The sequence below is a fragment of the Crotalus tigris genome, unplaced genomic scaffold (genome assembly GCF_016545835.1).
Source record: "Crotalus tigris isolate CLP2741 ecotype Arizona unplaced genomic scaffold, ASM1654583v1 scf7180000024361.1375286210:1436186, whole genome shotgun sequence".
NCBI lineage: Eukaryota > Metazoa > Chordata > Lepidosauria > Squamata > Viperidae > Crotalus > Crotalus tigris.
This window is the reverse complement of record NW_024100529.1, coordinates 683648-703325: the sequence shown is the minus strand read 5'-3', so window position 1 is coordinate 703325 and position 19678 is coordinate 683648. Positions and strand designations below refer to the sequence as shown.

The following is a 19678-nucleotide window of genomic DNA, read 5'->3' as shown; positions in this document are numbered from 1 at the left end:
CCTTGTCCCCCTCTTGCTCTGCTCACATCCCAGGATCCTGCAAACTCCCCCCCCCCGGGGGTGCTGAGAAGACTTCTGTGTCACCAGGATCCATGCTGCTCATGCTCTGCTTCGGCCTGCCCACTGTGGGCGCTACCTGCCCTACGCAGTTCATCCTTCCTGCACCAGCGTTGTTTGAGCGCAACCGCGCCATTGTCATAACCCTGATGCCGTCGGTGTGTGATGGATGGCTCCATTCACCGCAGCCGTTGCAAAAAAAAACAACGCTGGATGTACACAGCCCAAGATCAGAAAACGGGACCTCGGCTGACATCACCGGGTGGGAATCTTGCCAGCCCAAGACGGGAGGGAGGGAAACGGCTCGGATCTGGGTTCAAAATGCAAAGCTGCAACCGAGAGCCTCAGCATGGTGAAACGAAGGCTAGATTAAACTGGGAATACCGCAGAGCTTGAGGAGCAATCAGGGCTTAGAGCAGTGGTTCTCAACCTTTCTAATGCCGCGACCCCATAATACAGTTCCCCATGTTGTGGTGACCCCCAACCACTGATACATCACTGGGTGCCAGGGGCGTGGCCAAAGAAAAGGGGGAAAAAATGGCGGACAGCCTTGTTTGGCGACCCCCGTGAAATGGTCGTTCGACCCCAAATGGGGTCCCGACCCACAGGTTGAGAACCACTGGCTTAGAGACACCTAGACCGGGGAGGACAAAAGGCCCGGGGACCAGTGGTAGCAAGACGGAGCATCGCGCACGCGTCTTCCCAAGGGAACGGGCGCATAAAAGCCACAGGTGCCTGATGGGGGTGACGGGAGGCCGTGCTTCCTGCTTTATTTGAAATGCGAAATTCAATTATCGGAACGAGGCGAGGCGCCCACGGTCAGCCTGGCTGAATTACATAAAAATGATCTGTGCTTACTGTGTTTTAAGGAATTAATGAGTCGTGAATGGTAGAAGAGGCGAAGGAGGAAGGGGCAGTGTTTACTAATTAAACACCCGCCGTTCGTGCCTGGGTCTTGCTTCAAACCCCAGCAGCCCTTCTTGTGCATCTGTACTGACCGCCACATCTCCAGGAGGCATCTCCAGGAGTCTCAGCCCTGGTTGGGCTTGCCTGGCAATCCTGTGGGTATGTCTAGCCTGAGAAAGAGAAGGGCCAACGGGTGACATGAGAGCAGTGTTCCAATCTCTCAGGGGCTGCCCCAAAGAAGAGGGAGTCAAGCTCTTCTCCAAAGCACATGAAGGCAGGACAAGAAACAACGGATGGAAACTCATCAAGGAGAGAAGCAACCTGGAACTAAGGAGGAATTTCCTGACAGTCAGAACAATTAATCAGAGGAGTGACTTGACTCCAGAAGTGGTGGATGCTCCAAAACCGAAGGTTTTTAAGAAGAGATTGGACAACCACTTGTGTGAAATGGTATAGGGTTTCCTGCTTTAAGCAGGGGGTTGGACTAGAAGACCTCCAAGGTCCCTTCCAGCTCCTATTCTATTCTATTCTATTCTATTCTATTCTATTCTATTCTATTCTATTCTTTCTTTTCTTTATTCTATTCTATGCTATGCTATTCTATTCTATTCTATTTCTTTTCTATATTCTATTCTATTCTATTCTATTCTATTTCTTTTCTATATTCTATTCTATTCTATTCTATTCTATTTCTTTTCTATATTCTATTCTATTCTATTCTATTCTATTCTATTTCTTTTCTATTCTATTCTATTCTATTCTATTCTATTCTATTCTATTCTATTCTATTCTTACAATAATAATAATAAAGTTGGAAGGGACCTTGGAGGTCATCTAGTCCAACCCCCTGCTCAGGCAGGAAACCCTATACCATTTTGGACAAATGGCTGTCCAGTCTCTTCTTAAAAACTTCCAGTGTTGGAGCATTCACCGCTTCTGGAGGCAGGTTGTTCCACTGGTTAATTGTTCTCACTGTCAAGAAGTTTCTCCTTAGTTCTAGGTTGTTTCTCTCCTTGATTAGTTCGCATCCGTTGCTTCTTGTCCTGCCTTCAGGCGCTTTGGAGAATAGCTTGACTCCCTCTTCTTTGGGGCAGCCCCTGAGATACTGGAACGCTGCTATCATGTCCCCCCTCGTCCTTCTCTTCATTAAACTAGACATACCCAGTTCCAGCAACCGTTCCTTATGTTTTAGCCTCCAGGCCCCTACATTACATTACATTTATGTTCTTTTTTACTCTTAGTCTTATCCTATCCTATCCTATCCTATCCTATCCTATCCTATTCTATCCTATCCTTTTCTATCCTATCCTATCCTATCGTATTCTATTCTATAAATCACTTTTTTCCCCCAGTGCTGTTGTAACTTTGAACAGTTGCTAAACAAACGCTCGTTAAGTCAAGGACGCACAACGACCTCATGGAGTAGTCCAGCACTGGATGGGCAAAAACATGAGGACGGGTGATTTGCTGCAAGTTTCCTAGTCAACACAGAGATTAAAAAAAAATCAACCTTGTCTTTCTCTCCCCCCCCCCAAATCTACAGCTTAACCTCAATGGGGATGCAGCCCAGCCCAGGCTCTCGAGAGGGGTTAGGGCAGTGGTTCTCAACCTTTTTAATGCCGTCACCCCCAACCGGTCGTAAGTCGAGGACTACTCAACCGGTCGTAAGTCGAGGACTACTCAACTGGTGCAGCACTGTTTGCAGAATGGGACTTTTGGTGGGCTCGGCAGGGCAGAGACAGCCTGGACAATTCCTATTGGCTTTTGAAAGCCAATAGAATTAGACTCTATTCAAGACAGTCTCTTCTATTGGCTTTCAAAAGCCAATAGAATAAAAGGGAGTAGCACAGCTAAGGAAAAGGGGGGAAAAATGGCGGACTGCGTTGTTTGGTGACTCCCGTGAAATGGTCGTTCGACCCCAAATGGGGTCCCGACCCACAGGTTGAGAACCACTGGGTTAGGGGGAAAAAAAACAACTCCCATCATCCCCGGGCAACAAGTGGCCCAGATTGATGGGAACTGCAGTCTGCAAAGATTGCAAGCTGGCCACGATGGGGGGGGGGGAGAAGGCTGCCACTTGGCAAAGTGGTGCAGCTCGCTGCCAGAAAACAGCGGTAAAAGAGAAATGTTGGAAGCCCTAATGGTGGATGATCACAAAAGGACTCTTCTCTGCCAGCAGAGGCCCATTAATCTTGACGTGAGCCTCTTATGTCCTTCCAAGCAAAGCGGGCCCCCGTTGGTGACCAGCAAGCTGGCAGCACGGCTCAGCCTGGCTGCCGCCAACTCCCCAGGTGATCGATTGGACCCAGATGGCTGCCAGGTTCTTGGGGAAGACTGAAGGGGGGGGGATTTGGGTGCTCAGGGGCTTGAGTGTCTCGGGAGAGGCCGGGGGCCCAAAGGGACACCCCGACAAATTGCCCTCCCTTGAGAAAAACCAAGGAGGGTGGGTGTCTCTGGGAATTCAGCTCCCTAACAAAGGTTGGCAGCTTTGCAAGGAGGCGACGGGCTCCCGGCGTCTTTTCACACTGCAGCTGGATGGGTGGAAGTCAGATAAGGGCGAAAGAGAAGATCAGAAGCCACGGAGTAAATTCCCAAGGGAGGAACTTTAGGCTAGATGTCAGGAGGAATGGGCTGCCACCTGAAGTGGTGGTGGTGGGGTTCTCCTTCCTCCAAACAGAGGCTGGAGGGCGGTCTGTCTAAAGCAGGGCTCTCTCAACTTGGCAACTTTAAGTCTGGTGGACTTCAACTCCCAGAATAGCTCAGTCAGCTAGAATCCCCCAATTATTCCTCCTCCTCCTCCTCCTCCTCCATCCCACTCCATTCTAGGATTGATGATGTTACCTAGTTGGGTAATGAAACATCTGCAAGAAGACGACCAAGATCAGAGCACCACCAAGGACTCCACAGTCGTTGTCTTCTTCTTCTTCTTCTTCTTCTTCTTCTTCTTCTTCTTCTTCTTCTTCTTCTTCTTCTTCTTCTTCTTCTTCTTCTTCTTTCTTCCTCTTCCTCTTCCTCTTCTCCTCCTCCTCCTTCTTCCTCTCATTCTTCCTTCTCTTCTTCTTCTTCTTCTTCTTCTTCTTCTTCTTCTTCTTCTTCTTCTTCTTCTTCTTCTTCTTCTTCTTCTTCCTCTTCTTCTTCCTCTTCCTCTTCTTCTTCTTCTTCTCCTCCTCCTCCTCCTTCTTCCTCTCATTCTTCCTTCTTCCTTCTTCCTTCTTCTTCTTATCTTCTTCTTCTTCTTCTTCTTCTTCCTTCTTCTTCTCCTCCTCCTCTTCTTCTTCCTCTTCCTTCTTCCTCTTCCTCTCCTTTCTTCCTCCTCCTCCTCCTCCTCCTCTTCTTCTTCTTCCTTCTTCCTTCCTCCTCCTCCTCCTTCCTCTCATTCTTCATTCTTCCTTCTTCTCCTCCTCTTCTTCCTATTCTTCCTTCTTCCTCTTCCTTCTTCTTCTTCCTCTCATTCTTCCTTCTTCCTTCTTCTCCTCTTCTTCCTTCTTCCTCTTCTTCTTCTTCTTCCTCTCATTCTTCCTTCTTCCTTCTCCTCCTCCTCCTCTTCTTCTTCCTTCTTTCTCTTCCTTCCTCTTCTTCTCCTTCCTTCTTCCTTCTTCTTTCTCCTCCTCCTCCTCTTCTTCTTCCTCCTTCCTCCTCAAACTCCCTCCGTCCTAGCACTGATGAGGTTCTCTAGTAAAACATCTGCAGGAAAACAACTGAGCTCACAAGGGCCCTATCACACATTTGCCCTCTCAATCAGCACAACCAACATCTCTGGCTTTGTGTCAACCCTTCACAACGGTGATCAACTCTTATTTTTCCTTTCTGGATTTGGAGCTCAAACAAGGAGGTTGTTTCCATTTGGGGGGGGGGGAGGAGAAAAGGAGGAGATTTCTTTTCCTAGTTCGGAAGCCTCAAGAGAAAGCTCCGTTTTGAGGGCTTTGTCTGCTTGGGGGCAAGCCTTTTTACGCCTGCATTCTCGCAATCAGCCCCCAAAGGCTTTAAACTCCAGTTTGAATTGCACAACATTTGCTGCCCCCCCCTCCTGCTCCTAAGTTATCCATCTTAGAGCTGTTCCGACAGAGCAGTGATTTAAGGAAAAATCTGAAAAAATCTGGGAGAGGCTAATCAATCCAGAAAAAAAAAATCCAGCCCTTAAAAAACAAAAAAACTCGTGTCAGCCCATCAGCGGGATGGAGAGGAGCTCCGTCACAAAGGGAGGCCGAGTGGAAGGTGATAAATCTCTGGATTTATGGGCCGTTTGGGCTGCCTTCTGCCTCTTTGTTCCGGATGCCCCCAACCGGCTTCTACCACTGACCTCCTGAAGCTGGGTGGGAAGAATTTATAAATTGATATAAGTGTCAAATCCCCTTTTGGGCGCCCTGTCTCTCAGATGGAGGGGGCAGAAGGAGGCTGGGGGGGGGGGAGGGAGAACATCCTTTGCATGCTTTTGCTTCTGCTGTAACCGCATGGGAATTAGAGAGGGGGGTCATCTCCAGAGGTGAGGATGACCCATTATCTGTCCTGTACCTCAGCGCTCTCAAAACAACCTTGGGACACTGAATAGAATAGAACAGAATAGAATGGAACGGAACGGAACGGAACGGAACAGAACAGAACAGAACAGAACAGAACAGAATAGAATAATAATTAGAATAGAATACGATAGAGAATAGAACAGAATAGAATAGAATAGAATAGAATAGAATACGATAGAGAATAGGATAGGATAGAATAGGATACGATAGAAAATACAATAGAATAGAATAGAACAGAATAGAATATTATAGAAAATAGAATAGAATAGAAAATGAAGAATAGAATAGAATAGAATAGAATAGAATAGAATAGAATAGAATAGAATAGAATAGAATAGAATAGAGTAGAGTAGAGTAGGGTAGGGTAGGGTAGGGTAGGGTAGGGTAGGGTAGGATAGGATAGGATAGGATAGGATAGGATAGGATAGGACAGGATAGAGAATAGAATAGAATAGAATAGAATAGAATAGAATAGAATAGAATAGAATAATAATTAGAATAGAATACGATAGAGAATAGGATAGGAGAGAGAATAGAATAGAATAGATATTAGAATATTATAAAAAATACAATAGAATAGAAAATGAAGAATAGAATAGAATAGAATGGAATGGAATGGAATGGGATGGGATGGGATGGGATGGGATGGGATGGGATGGGATGGGATAGGATAGAGAATAGAATAGAATAGAATAGAATAGAATAGAATAGAATAGAATAGAATAGAATAGAATAGAATAGAATAGAATACTAATTAGAATAGAATATGATAGAGAATAGGATAGGAAAGAATAGAATAGAATAGATATTAGAATATTATAGAAAATAGAATAGAATAGAATAGAATAGAATAGAAAATGAAGAATGGAATAGAATGGAATGGAATGGAATGGAATAGAATAGAATAGAATAGAATGGAATGGAATGGAATAGGATAGGATAGGATAGGATAGGATAGGATAGGATAGGATAGAGAATAGAATAGAATAGAATAGAATAGAATAGAATAGAATAGGAAGGGACCCTAGAGGTCTCCTAGTCCAGCCCCCTCTCCAAGCAGGAGACCTTACATCTTTTCTGACAGCTGGCAGTCCACTCTCTCCTTGAAAGCTTCCAATGCTGAAGCTCCCACAACTTCTGTGTGGACCTTTAGATTCCCTCTGTCTCTGCTGCAACCACTTTCTCTCAATAAATGTTCTTTCGATTAACCTCAAATGTTGTGCTTTCCTGAGGAGGCCAGCTGGGGCAGGTCCTTACAATAAGTGTTAGGAATATTTTACAGATAGACCTCGACAACAATTCACTGTGTACTGCTGTACTGTGACCGTTCAAAGTTACATCGGCACTGGAAAAAAGTGACTGAGGACCAATTTTTCACCCTTACAACCGTCGTAACATTCCCCCATGGTCATGTGATCCAAATTCGGACACTGGGCCATTGACGCATATTTATGACAGTTGCCGTGTGCCCTTTTGCGACCTTCTGACAGGCAAAATCAATGGGGAAGCCAGATTCACGCAACAGCCGTGTTACCAACTTAACCACTGCAATGATTGACTTAACAACTGTGGCAAGAAAGATCATAAAATGGGGCAAAACTCACTTAACAACTGTCTCACTTAGCAACAGAAATTTTGAGCGGTATTGTGATTGTAAGGACTACCTGTATAGGGAATCATATGTTAACTAACCCAGGTCTCCACAAAGTTACTGATTAATAGTCTCCAAAATCTTTTAAACCAGGGGTCTTCAAACTTGGCCCTTTTATGACTTGTGGACTTCAACTCCCAGAATTCCTCAGCCAAGCACGTGTGCCTGGCTGAGGAATTCTGGGAATTGAAGTCCACAAGTCATAAAAGGGCCAAGTTTGAAGACCCCTGCCTTAAATCTAACCAACAAAATGGAGGCTGGCTGAGGAATTCTGGGAACTGAAGTCCACAAGTCATAAAAGGGCCAAGTTTGAAGACCCCTGCCTTAAATCTAACCAACAAAATGGAGGCTGGCTGAGGAATTCTGGGAGTTGAAGTCCACAAGTCATAAAAGGGCCACGTTTGAAGACCCCTGCCTTAAATCTAACAAACAAAATGGAGGCTGGCTGAGGAATTCTGGGAGTTGAAGTCCACAAGTCATAAAAGGGCCAAGTTTGAAGACCCCTGTTTTAAACATACACAAACATCAGGATAAATTATACACCTATTTCAAATTGCAAACACACATAAACACACCAAACTTAATGAACACAATGTAAACACAATGATAATGCTCACAGATCAAACCAAGGGACCCAATTCACATCATTTGATTTAGTCAACCCCTTCTCTGGGATCAACATGGACACACACCCACACTCCTCAAGGGTCACCTTCCTAGAATCAGCACATACACACTTCCACATCCAGGACCAGCTCCCCTATAAAACTGTGCCGCTGTACCCTGTTTTGCTGTAGCTGCCCCCCTAGGCGAATCTCTTTGCTTTTGGGAATAAATCATTCTTCTTTCCTCAGAAGTGTCTGGATTTCATCTTTATTCATTCTTGTGCACTCCCGGATTGAGTTGGATCACCAAATTATTCCTCTGACAATAGGCTGCACGAACACAGATGCCGGTTTTCTTATTAGATTTTTCCAACAATGCCCTTGCTGTTTCCCAGGGCACTTTTGCAAATTCTGAACACAGACAGACACACACGGGGAGACTCCTTGCACAATATGTGAGAAGCTTCATTGGGGCTTGGGTGTCCTTGTCTGAAGCAATAATTCCATCCTGGAACATTAGAGAGCATCTCCGCGCATATTCGAAATGCCCTTGTTTTATGCATTTTAGAAATATGGTAGGAAGGAAAAGATGTAGAACTAAGCATAAATGGGGAATTTAGAGCGTTAGACCAGGGGTCTCCAAACCTGGCAGCTTTAAGACTTGCGGACTTCTTCAACTCCCAGAATTCCCCAGCCAGCATAGCTTACTCTCTTGTAATCCCTTCCTATGCAATACCACTTTACAAGGCCTTGGTAAGGCCACACTTGGAATCCTGCATCCAGTTTTGGTCACCACGATGTAAAAAAGATGCTGAGACTCTAGAAAGAGTACAGAGAAGAGCAACAAAGATAATTAGGGGACTGGATGCTAAAACAGATAAGGAATGGCTGCTGGAATTGGGTAGATCTAGTTTAATGAAGAGAAGGACGAGGGGGAACATGATAGCTAAGTTTCTCCTTAGTTCTAGGTTGCTTCTCTCCTTGGTTAGTTTCCATCCGTTGCTTCTTGTCCTGCCTTCAGGCGCTTTGGAGAAGAGCTTGACTCCCTCTTCTTTGGGGCAGCCTTTGAGATATTGGAAGACTGCTATCATGTCCCCCCTCGTCCTTCTCTTCGTTAAACTGGACATACCCAATTCCAGCAGCCGTTCCTTATATGTTTTAGCCTCCAGTCCCCTAATCCTCTTTGTTGCTCTTCTCTGTACTCTTTCTAGAGTCTCAACCTCTTTTTTTACATCGTGATGACCAAAACCTTGAAGTCCACCCATCCAAGAAGCACTGGTTGGGGCGTAAAGACCTGACTCCCATTTTGTCATTGCACCTTTCCATTCTGTTGTCCAAGGATCAATGCTTAGTAGCAAACCTCCAGATGCAATGACTCCAAATCCCATCATCCCCAACCCTCCGTCCAGCGGGCTGAGAATTACACTCCCAGAAAGTACAGCTTTCTTAACAGCTCATATTTGAAGTTTCATCCCTGAACGGTGTGCTGCAAAACCCAGATTTTCCTGTATTTTTAAACCTCGCTCCTCCAAAATCAAGTCGCAATTGTCTTCATAATTGCCTTTCAGATACAGGAGACACCCCCTCCCCTTCCGCGTCGGTTTCTTAGCTTTCGTATATTTCTCGCTATTGTCAACACACCGACACCCTGCTTGAGCTGCAGGAATTTCTAAATTGTTCTTGAATAATAATAATAAAAAAACCACAGATAAATTTGCAGCTGTATATTCCAGCAGCTGTACTTTTGTGGGGGGGGGGTTCCTCCCCCGTTCCTGCAATCAGACAGCTCCATGCCTGCGCTGAAGAAAAAATAAATGGCGTAAAAGTATTATTACTTTTTTTTAAATTCAACTTCCCAGGAGCTGAAAAGACTTGCTGCATGAGGGGTTTCGAAATATCTGGCAGCCATCTTGACTTTTTTGACCTTCCCTTGCCCACAGAGCCCCTAAATGGCTACAGTGAATACCCATCCTTTAGCAGTCAAGGCCTCGGTCGTTCCCAAATATCCCATTAAATTGCAAATTACATCATTTGGGGCTCTTGTCGTTGTGCAAGGGTGTCATTAAGCAAGGGATGTCAACAGATCCAGCAAATGTGTAATTTGCATCATTTATGTAATTGGGTTATTATGCACGGGATGTAAATCACTGAGAGTGATGTAAAATTAATATAAATTTAACTGTCTTGTCTGGAGTACAAGAGACAGAATGAATGGGTAAAAATGCGGCTGGATGCAGCCAAAATCTGCTAAGCGTGTGTGTCTGTGTGCTTGCGTGTCGATGAAATCAAGGTCCCTCTAAACAGGTCTTGTGGTAAATCCGAAGGTTATTAGTGGAACTATAATTGGTAGTGATGCTAATGTATATATTACTAACGACTAACGTTATTAATACAGGTAGTCCCTGACTTATGACGACAACAGAACCTAAAATTTCTGTTACTAAACAAGACAGTTGTTAAATGAGTTTTGCCCCATTTAATGAGCTTTTCCCCACATCACTGCAGTTGCTCAGTTAGTAACATTGTTGTTAAGTGAATCAGGCTTCCCCTTTGATTTGGCTTGTCGGATCACCTGGGACCGTCATAAAGGTGAGTCAGCTGCCAAGCAGTTGAATTTCAATCAGGTGACCCTCTTCAACGGTCATAAGTCCGAAACATAAACATAACTTTTTTCAGTACTGTTATAACTAAACAAACGGTTGCAAGTCAAGAACTAGCGGTACTTTGGACTACAAAATCCAGCATTCCCTCCCAAGCAGAAACGCTCCTGCTAAAATGGCAACGGGGACCTTAGGGCCACGGGGAAGGGGGGGCACTCGGGGACAGCAGCTGACGGCTGAAGGCTGGCTGGGGAATTCTTGGAATTGAAGTCCACGCTTCTTTAGCTATGGTTGAAAAACCATGTGTCAACGCTGCTAACATCGGATGTTCTTGCTTTGACAACATATGGAGATGCAGCCATTTTCCATCTTATGTTTTACTCTCAGAATTAGAGGATACTGGGGGTGGGAGGATGAATGTGCATGAGGGTTTAGCTAGACATAACAATATGGACCTAACCTGAGAATCAAGGTTATTGAAATAAGAGATGATAAGAATTGGGCCGGGCTGGAGAACTGGAGGGAAAACCTGCATTTCAAACTAATTGGAGAATGTGATTTATGACTGTTTAATTAGAGGAGGGAATGGTGCTTTGATACTATGTGCTCAGGGGAGGGGAATTCAGTTTTTGGCTTTGCCTATGTACATGCCGATGTTATGCTTCTCGAATAAAGATTCTTTAAGGTAAACAAGGCCTCAAAGTTCTTTGAAGAGTTTCATCTGTCGGAACCAGGACACCGTGGCTCAGATATTATAGCTACAGGGAAGATGGTTCTTAGAGGGAAATCCCAATTCCAACATGTTAAACGATATTGCAAACATCTGGAATTTATCTGTCTAGGAAGAACCGTGAAAAATATCACCCAGGACTGCCGCAAAAAAAAGGTGATAATGCATCTGTGAGAAAAATGAACAAAATGTGTCAGCTTTCGAGCTTTACCGTAATAGAATCACTGGATCGGATGTTGTTCCATAAAGCTTTGATTGAATTCAGGACTTAAGATTTGAATTGTAGTGACTTTCAGACACAGCTTCAGATATTAAACATTTCTGACAGAGGAATATTGTGAAATCCCGGGATATTCGGTTCCTCGTTTGTTTTGTTCCTTTCTGCTAGTTTTTAAAATTGATCCATTTAATCTCTTGTTTCCCCCGCCCCTTTTCCTTATTTTTGCTTTTACTTCTCCTTTGATGCTGTGTTATGTTTCCTATAATATGGTTTGTATAAGTTTGTTATTACCGACAATAATGCCTTTATAACTAGGTAGAAATCTAATTTAAGAGGGTAAGACTCAACCCAGATGGCAGGAAAAAAAAAAAAAAAACCAATATACACAAGACTGGAGAAATTTTTTTTGCAGAGTTGAGACTGAACAATCTCCAAGAGAAAAAAATAAAATGCTTTCTGTTTGCCAGGAATCCTGGAACTGCTTCAAATATGCTTCTCTTCTCTGCAAAATTTAGCAATCCGAATGCTGAGTTTAAGATGGAGAGCAGTAGCGCTAGCCCTTAGACTTATATACCGCTTCACAGTGCTTTTACAGCCCCTCTCTAAGCGTTTTACAGAGTCAGCCTATTGCCCCCCAACAATCTGGGTCCTCATTTTGCCGACCTCGGAAGGATGGAAGGCTGAGTCAACCTTCAGCCGTTTGGGATCAAACTGCTGGCAGTGGGCAGAGTTAGCCTGCAACAGACTCTAATGTTGGCTGACAGATTTAGAATATTCGAAAAACAAATAAATATGACACAGAGGGATATGATAGAGCTGATAGCTCCAAAGGTGTTTTTTCAAGAGGCAACTGGACTTCCGTTGTTTTTCCTTGACGACGTTTCGTTTCTCATCCAAAAAGCTTCTTCAGCCCTGACTGAATGGTGGAGAGTGGAGGAATCCAGTTGACTTTTGAAAAAGCATCTTTGGGTCAACCATGACCTGGATGATTCCATAGACTGTAGAGCAGGGTTCTTCCAACTTGGCCTTTTTATGACTTGTGGAGTTCAACTCCCAGAATTTCTCAGCCAGGCACGTCTGGCTGAGGAATTCTGGGAGTTGAAGTCCACAAGTCATCAAAGGGCCAAGTTGGAAGACCCCTGTCTTAAATCTAACCAACAAAATGGAGGCTGGCTGAGGAATTCTGAGAGTTGAAGTCCACAAGTCATCAAAGGGCCAAGTTGGAAGACCCCTGTCTTAAATCTAACCAACAAAATGGAGGCTGGCTGAGGAATTCTGAGAGTTGAAGTCCACAAGTCATCAAAGGGCCAAGTTGGAAGACCCCTGTCTTAAATCTAACCAACAAAATGGAGGCTGGCTGAGGAATTCTGGGAGTTGAAGTCCACAAGTCATCAAAGAGCCAAGTTTGAAGACCCGTCTTAAATCTAACAAACAAAATAGAAGCTGGCTGAGGAATTCTGGGAGTTGAAGTCCACAAGTCATCAAAGGGCCAAGTTGGAAGACCCCTGCTGCAGAGTCTTGGCACAAGAATGGGGTTTGCATGGCCTGTCAATGTTAAGAGTGCAGTTTGATGGACATCACTGCTCTTTAGTGGCAAAACCTCAACTCCCACAATTCCCCAGCTCATATGCTTCAGTTAGACAGATCTTCCATCATTCTAGAACAGGGTTTCCCAAACTCAGCAACTTTTAAGACGGATGGACTTTAACTCCCAGAATTCCCCAGCCAGGACCGAAAGCCACCCATTTTAAAGTCTCCAGGCTACACTGCTCTGTAACTTAGAAATTATGTTCAATGTCAGCAATCTCTTTTTTTTAAAACCTGGTCAACTTTCACAAGGAGATCGATGCTTAATTGATAAGTAAGCCTGTCATTAATCTCAGGTTTAAAACCTGGGTGGCAGAACGGGGAGCTTGTGTATTCCGCAAACTGAGTCCGTACAGTTAACTAAAAACTCGACGCTTTGTGTGCGCGCACTGTTCAATCACCGGGTTAAACCCAGCGGGAGACGTGATCAGCTGCCAATAAAAAGAAAAACTCCTTCTTGCCTGTTTTATATGATTGAGCTGCCTCTGCTTCCCTCTAACCTGCCATCATAGCAAATGATGGGAAAATCACAACGGGCTCAGCCTGTTGTTGATCCAAGGACATGTTGCACTTCAAAAGGCGGCTGATCTTTCCAAATCTTTCATTAAGGGGGGGGGGGCAAACTTAGAAAGGGGAGCCTGTCACCTGTAAATATCTTTTCTTTCCCACCTGTAAACAACCATCTCTGGGCAACAAAAGCCCAGCATTGTCTGAATTCAATCTGCACAAGACCCAGGTTTGCGCTGGAAGATTGATTCTTCTGTCCTGCAAAGGGGCACACGACTTGAAGGGCAGAGGTTAAGGTTGGGGTGTGGATGCCCTTAAACCCCATTCGGGGCAAATCTACCCTCGACTTTGGCAGACGCTTCGAGATTTTCACCGCACAAGCCGCAAGGGAAAGGGGTTTGCAAAACAAAACAAAAAAAATTCTTTCTACGCAAAGCTCTCCCAGCAGCATTTTAAAAAGAGCTGTGCCTCTGGGTTATGACGCTGGTGAGTTTGGACGGTGTAACCTACCTGTACGAAAGTCAGGGCTACTAAGAGTTAGATATACAGTTTCGGATTTCCCACCCTTGGGATTATCAAATTCAGCATCCTGACAATCTGTCACACAACGAGGCCGCCAGTGGGCAGTTGGACAATATCTGGAGGATTTCAAATTGGGAGAATCTGCTTAGGAACAAAGGCATTATCGTCCGGACTCTGATGCATCAGAGGCTGGAGTTAGCACAAATATTCTTGATTTGTTTTCATTTGATGCCCCTGTGGGTAGCGCCGTGGATGAGGCGGGGATGAATACCACTGAGAGCCGTTTGCGACGGTGAAGCGGTCCACGAGCCCGGGAAAATTAATTAAATAACGCACTACGATCCTGGGGCTTTGGATGTAGTTCTCTACGGAGACGGAGCTGTCTAGGAACCAAGGGACCCCCGGTTTTTGCATCTGAGGATCATCAATGTTGAGAAAATTGAACTCCTGACACAGTTTTCCCAAGAGACAGACGAAAAACAAAGAGATTTGGGATTCTGGCCACTTTGGTCTGGCTTCAAAACATCTGCTGTTTTGGTGTTGTTGTTTTTTTTGCCCAGTTGTAATGACAAATGCATAGACGGTTGCTAAAAATCACAATGACATGATGACACATGTGATATTGTGTCTCTCCCCCTGTGGACATATATGTGGGAAGGGGTGTGTTTTTTTTACCCATGTTGGGAGAAAAGGCCGTTTCTAACTGCTGGGAAGAGAATAACCTCAGCTTTTTAAACCGATCACCTGTCGAAAAGTCACGAGTTGGTTTTTCGATGGAAAGAAAGCAGTTCAGAGTGCATTAAAAAAAAATCAACCCTAAAGGAACAAAGAGCTGTATAAATACAAGAGGATCTGCATTCACGGCTGCTTCTGTACGTTCCCAACACACGGAGGAGCCGTAGATGAAAGACGTGTCAGGAAAATAGGAATATTATGCACACGACCATCAGGTGCACTTCATGGAACAGCCACTAGAGGTCGACATAGTTCTCAAGGGATCCAAAGGGCTAGAACCAGTGTTTCTCAACCTCAGCAATTTTAAGATGTCTGGACTACAACTCCCAGAATTCCCCAGCCAGCATGGCTGGCTGGGGAATTCTGGGAGTTGAAGTCCAGACATCTTAAAATTGAGAAAGACCCTGCTAGTCCTTTCAGACTGAGGTTTGGTTGCGTTCAAAGATGGCTTTGGGGATCCCCTTGCAATGGGGATGGGGGATCCCCAATACATCCAAGAGACCTATGGACTCACTTGATCCCCCAGAATTTTGGGTCCTCCCTTCTGCCCCCCTCTTTTTTCTCCTGATCCACCCACCCACGGCGGCGGTCAGATCCCACGGTGCACAGTCCCGACCCGCAGCATCAACTTACCCGGATGACATAGCGAGACGAATTCTTGCTGTCCAGGTTGACCGTCAAGGCGAAGAAGACCGTGGTGCTGTAGACTCCCTGCGTCTTGTACAGCAGCTCGTCGAAGTCCCACTGGCCTTGCCTATCCAGGGCCCCCATATCCCATCCTCCACAGTCCTCAATGACCTCCAGCATCGGCCAGGCCCCCAGCCGGTCAATCTCCCTCATGTCCAGGCAGGAACGGAAAAAATCCTTGACTTTTCGCTCGGCCGAAGCCCGGTAGGGACGCCGCACGGGCTGCTGAAGCAGCCGTTGCAACTTCTCCTCGTTCTGCTCGCCGATGGCGGCAATGGTGCCGTAGATCAGCTTGTCCTCCGGAATGCCGTGCCGGCGCAGCCATCCGCCACAGGCAAAGGAGTAGAAGTCCTTGCAGGGGTCAAGGGTGGGGTCAATGTTGGTGGCGATGAACCGAGAAGCCTTGGTGAAGGCCCGGCGTTCTTGGCAGCCTTCCAAGCAGTAGGCCGCCTGATCCAAAGCCAGATACTTGAGGACCAGGATGCAACCCAAGATGGCACACAGGCCCGCCGCAAAGACCAAGCCGGAGAGCAGGCAGATCTCTCGTCGGCTCCAGCGCGGCAGGCCGCAACGCGTTTTTTTGGTCCCGGCGGTGCCCAGCTGCAAGTTGAACCCGTTGGGCAGAGCTGTACTGCTGCTGTACTTGCTGACGTATTTGACTTCCTGGAACTCGTCGTAGTGGGCGGTCAGCGAGTAAGTCTTCTCCATGCTGGCCGCAGAGTAGGATTCGAACCCGGAGTCATTGGGCAGCCATTCTCCAGCAGCGTCCAGCAGGGGGCGCCCACGCCGAGCGCCCAAGCTGCAGCTTCTCCACCAGATCCCCAAGGATTCCCCCACTAAAGAGGATCCCGGGGACCAACCACTCTTTCAAAGTCCGAGGCGAGGGACCCGCTCTGAAAAAGAAATTATTTTGTTGAGCTGCAGGAAGAATATATTTTTATTGTTATTTTTTCTTAAGCGGCTTCAGACGCGCAACTGAATCCACCCACCCCCACCCCGGCAAGGGAAACCCGGAAGGGAATCTGTTCCATTGGTCATTTTTCGCTGGATCTTGTCCCTTGCAGGGGTTTTTCCCCGTCTCTCCTTTGTTCTCTCTATTTTAAAAGGAAAAAAACGGGGGGGGGAGGACACTAAGAGACAAGCCACTGCCTGGATCTGCAGCGTCGGGCAGCGAGGCTCTCAGATCACCCGAAACCAGCTTCCCGCCGCCCAAACGACACGCATCTCTTTGCAGGATCCGATCCGGAATTGAAAGTCAAGCTTTAAGGTGTTTGCCTTTCTCTCTTTCCCCCAGCAACAGGGCAGACTGGATCGCCTTGACTTCTGCTGGGATCCCTTTTGAAATCCCCCGATTTCACTGTTAACTATCCTGGGATCTCCGAGTGGCCTCCAGTCCAGTAATTAACCAAGCCGCTCCGGCTTCCTTTCCCAGGCTAGACTAAGGGAATCCGGATGGGAAAATCTATTCGCTGCTGATACTGGATCTCGGGGGGGGGAAGGGGGGGTCCTCCTTAAATGAGTCCGCTTCGTATAATCCGGAGAGGAGCCGGGTTCCCCAACCACCTGGAAAGCGGGGCAAAGGGATCCGGAAAGCGAGGCGAGGGAGGAGACCCGGTGAATCCCCCTCGCCTTCTCTGGGATCGGCTACGAGGCGGGGGGGGGGGCGGCGGCAGGCAGGCGGGAAGCGTTAGCTGACCCTGGAACGTGTGGAAGACCTCGAGGAGACCCTCCGCACCCCAGCCTCTCACTTGGCCGTCCCAAGAGTTTTTCCAAGAAGCGGAGCCTGGCCCGCAGCCCACGGGGGAGCCCCCCACGCCCGGGACCGGCTGTTCCTACTCCCTGCCGCGCCCAGCCTGAGCTAGCGAGCCTGGCCGGCCACGCAAGTGGAGCGCGGTGCACGGAGGCCACCCCGAAAAAGGCCGGGCTGTCCGAGTCAACGGGCCGGACGAAGGGAGCGCAGCCTCGAGAACTTTTCCAGGGTCGGACGGCGGACACCCACCGGCACCCCTCCTCCTCTTCCTCTTCTCCTCTTCCTCCTCCTCCCCCTCCTTTTTCTCCTCCTCCTGCCCCTTTTCCTCCTCTTCCTCTCCTCTTCCTCCTCCTCTTCCTCTTCCTCCTCCCCCCTTTTCCTCCTCCTGCCCCTCTTCCTCCTCTTCCTCTTCTCCTCTTCCTCTTCCTCCTCCTCTTTCTTCTTCTCCTCCTCCTCCTCCCCCTCCTCTTCCTCCTCCTCCTCTTCCTCTTCCTCCTCCCCCCTTTTCCTACTCCTCCTGCCCCTCCTCCTCCTCCTCTTCCTCTTCCTCCTCCCCTCTTTTCCTCCTCCTCCTGCCCCTCTTCCTCCTCTTCCTCTCCTCTTCCTCCTCCTCTTCCTCTTCCTCCTCCCCCCTTTTCCTCCTCCTGCCCCTCTTCCTCCTCTTCCTCTTCTCCTCTTCCTCCTCTTCCTCCTCCTCTTCCTCTTCCTCCTCCCCCTTTTCCTCCTCCTGCCCCTCTTCCTCCTCTTCCTCTTCTCCTCTTCCTCTTCCTCCTCCCCTCCTCCTCTTTCTTCTTCCTCTCCTCCTCCTCCTCCTCTTCCCCCTCCTCCTCTTCCTCTTCCTCCTCCTCCTCCCCCCTTTTCCTCCTCCTCCTGCCCCTCTTCCTCCTCTTCCTCTTCCTCTTTTCCTCTTCCTCCTCCTCCTCCTCCTCCTCCTCTTCCTCTTCCTTCCCCCCTCCCCGCGCAGCCTGCAAGGACCCTCAGGGCGAGAGGGAACCACTTCGCGGGGGGGGGGAGCGACCAGGATCTCCCCCTCTCCCTCTCGCCCCTCCCCCCGGCTACGTCGCCCCTTCCCCGCGCCCAGCCAATTGGCGCCGCGCCCGCGGGGCAACCCGCGAGACAGCCCCCCCTCCCCACCCAAGCCCCCCTCTCTTTCTTTCCACCTGCTGCTTCCCCGTCTCCCCGTCCCCCGCGACCACCCGCACCGCCGGCGGAGAGAAGCACGCGAGGAAAGTTGGCGAGGAGGTGTGCAGCCACGCCCCCCCACCCGCGGTGATTCCCCCCCCGCACACACACACACACACACACACACACACACCGAAGCCGGTCGGGCGGGGGAGGAATGCCGTGAACCCACCCCCCGCGACCCCCTTTCCCCCCTCTCGCCGCCGCCACGGACTTGCCGCTAACTCGCGAGGAGAGGACCGGGCCGGCGGGCTGGCATCGCTTCGGGAGGCGGCGGCGAGTGGCGCCGGAGGCAGCGAGGCGAGGTCTGCCGTGCGCTCCCTCCGCCTCCCCTTCCCTCCCCACGACCCGCCCACCGCCTCTTCCCAGCCGCGGCGGCTCCCGCTCTCCCGAGTACCTGTCAGATCGTGTGGACGCCGGGATCCCAGCTGGGTGGCGGGGGGGGGAGGAGGAGCAGGAGGGGGAGGAGGAGGAAGAGAAAGAAGAGGGGGAGGTAGAAGAGACGGAGGAGAAGAAGAAAAGGAGGAGGAGGAGGAGGAGGAAGAAGAAGAGGTAGAGAAGGAGGAAGAATAGGAGGAAGAGGAGGAGAAGGAAGAGAAGAAGAAGAAGAGGAGGAGGAAGAAAGAGGAGGAGGAGGAAGAAGAAGAAGAGGTAGAGAAGGAGGAAGAAGAGGAGGAAGAGGAGGAGAAGGAAGAGAAGAAGAGGAGGAGGAGGAGGAAGAAGAAGAGAAAGAGGAGGAGGAAGAAGAAGAGGTAGAGAAGGAGGAAGAGGAGGAGAAGGAAGAGAAGAAGAAGGAGGAAGAAGAGAAAGAGGAGGAGGAGGAGGAAGAAGAAGAGGTAGAGAAGGAGGAAGAAGAGGAGGAGGAAGAGAAGAGGAGGAGAAGGAAGAAGAGAAAGAGGAGGAGGAGGAAGAGGAGGAAGAAGCAGAGGTAAAGAAGGAGGAGGAGGAGGAAGAGGAGGAGGAAGAAGAGAAGGAGGAAAAGGAAGAGAAGGAGGAGAGGGAAGGAAGGGGCTTCTTCAGCCGGTCCACGCCACCTCTCCCCGCGCGAGGTTCGGGATGCTCGTGTGAACGGTTCGGCGCGGCTCCGTTCCCGAGGCTTAGCTCATTTCTCGGCGGGAGGGAAGGGGCCGGCGGCAGGCGGGGAAGGCGCGACCCCCGGCAGCTGGGAGGAGACTCCGAGGGGAGGGGAGGGGCGCCAGGGAGTGGGGCAACCCGCTCGTCTGAACGGGGCAGCGCTGGGGACGAAGGAACAGCGGGTTTCCCCCCGACCCGCCTGGCCAAACACGCCGCCGCCGCCGCCGCTTGCGGGGATCCCGAGGCTGCGCGAAGCCGACAAACTGGCTCCGCCGGTGGAGCGAAAGGGTGACATTAGACGCCGGGTTAAGCGTGTTGTGTGAACGCGGCCGTTAGAGCGGAGCC

General features: G+C 48.5%; 1 protein-coding gene across 2 annotated transcripts in view; it reads right to left on the bottom strand.

Annotated features, from left to right (window-relative positions):
• ECEL1 (endothelin converting enzyme like 1) overlaps window positions 1-18525 on the bottom strand; it is a 60888-nt gene extending 42363 nt beyond the window's left edge. For both annotated transcript variants that reach the window (XM_039327411.1, XM_039327412.1), the window contains exons 1-2: window positions 18393-18525; window positions 15274-16220 (exon numbers count right to left, since the gene is read on the bottom strand). In XM_039327411.1, coding sequence (XP_039183345.1) covers window positions 15274-16035 — 762 coding nt within the window. In that variant the 5' untranslated portion in view covers window positions 16036-16220; window positions 18393-18525. The remainder of the gene's footprint in view (window positions 1-15273; window positions 16221-18392) is intronic.
• Between the last annotated feature and the right edge of the window lie 1153 nt (window positions 18526-19678).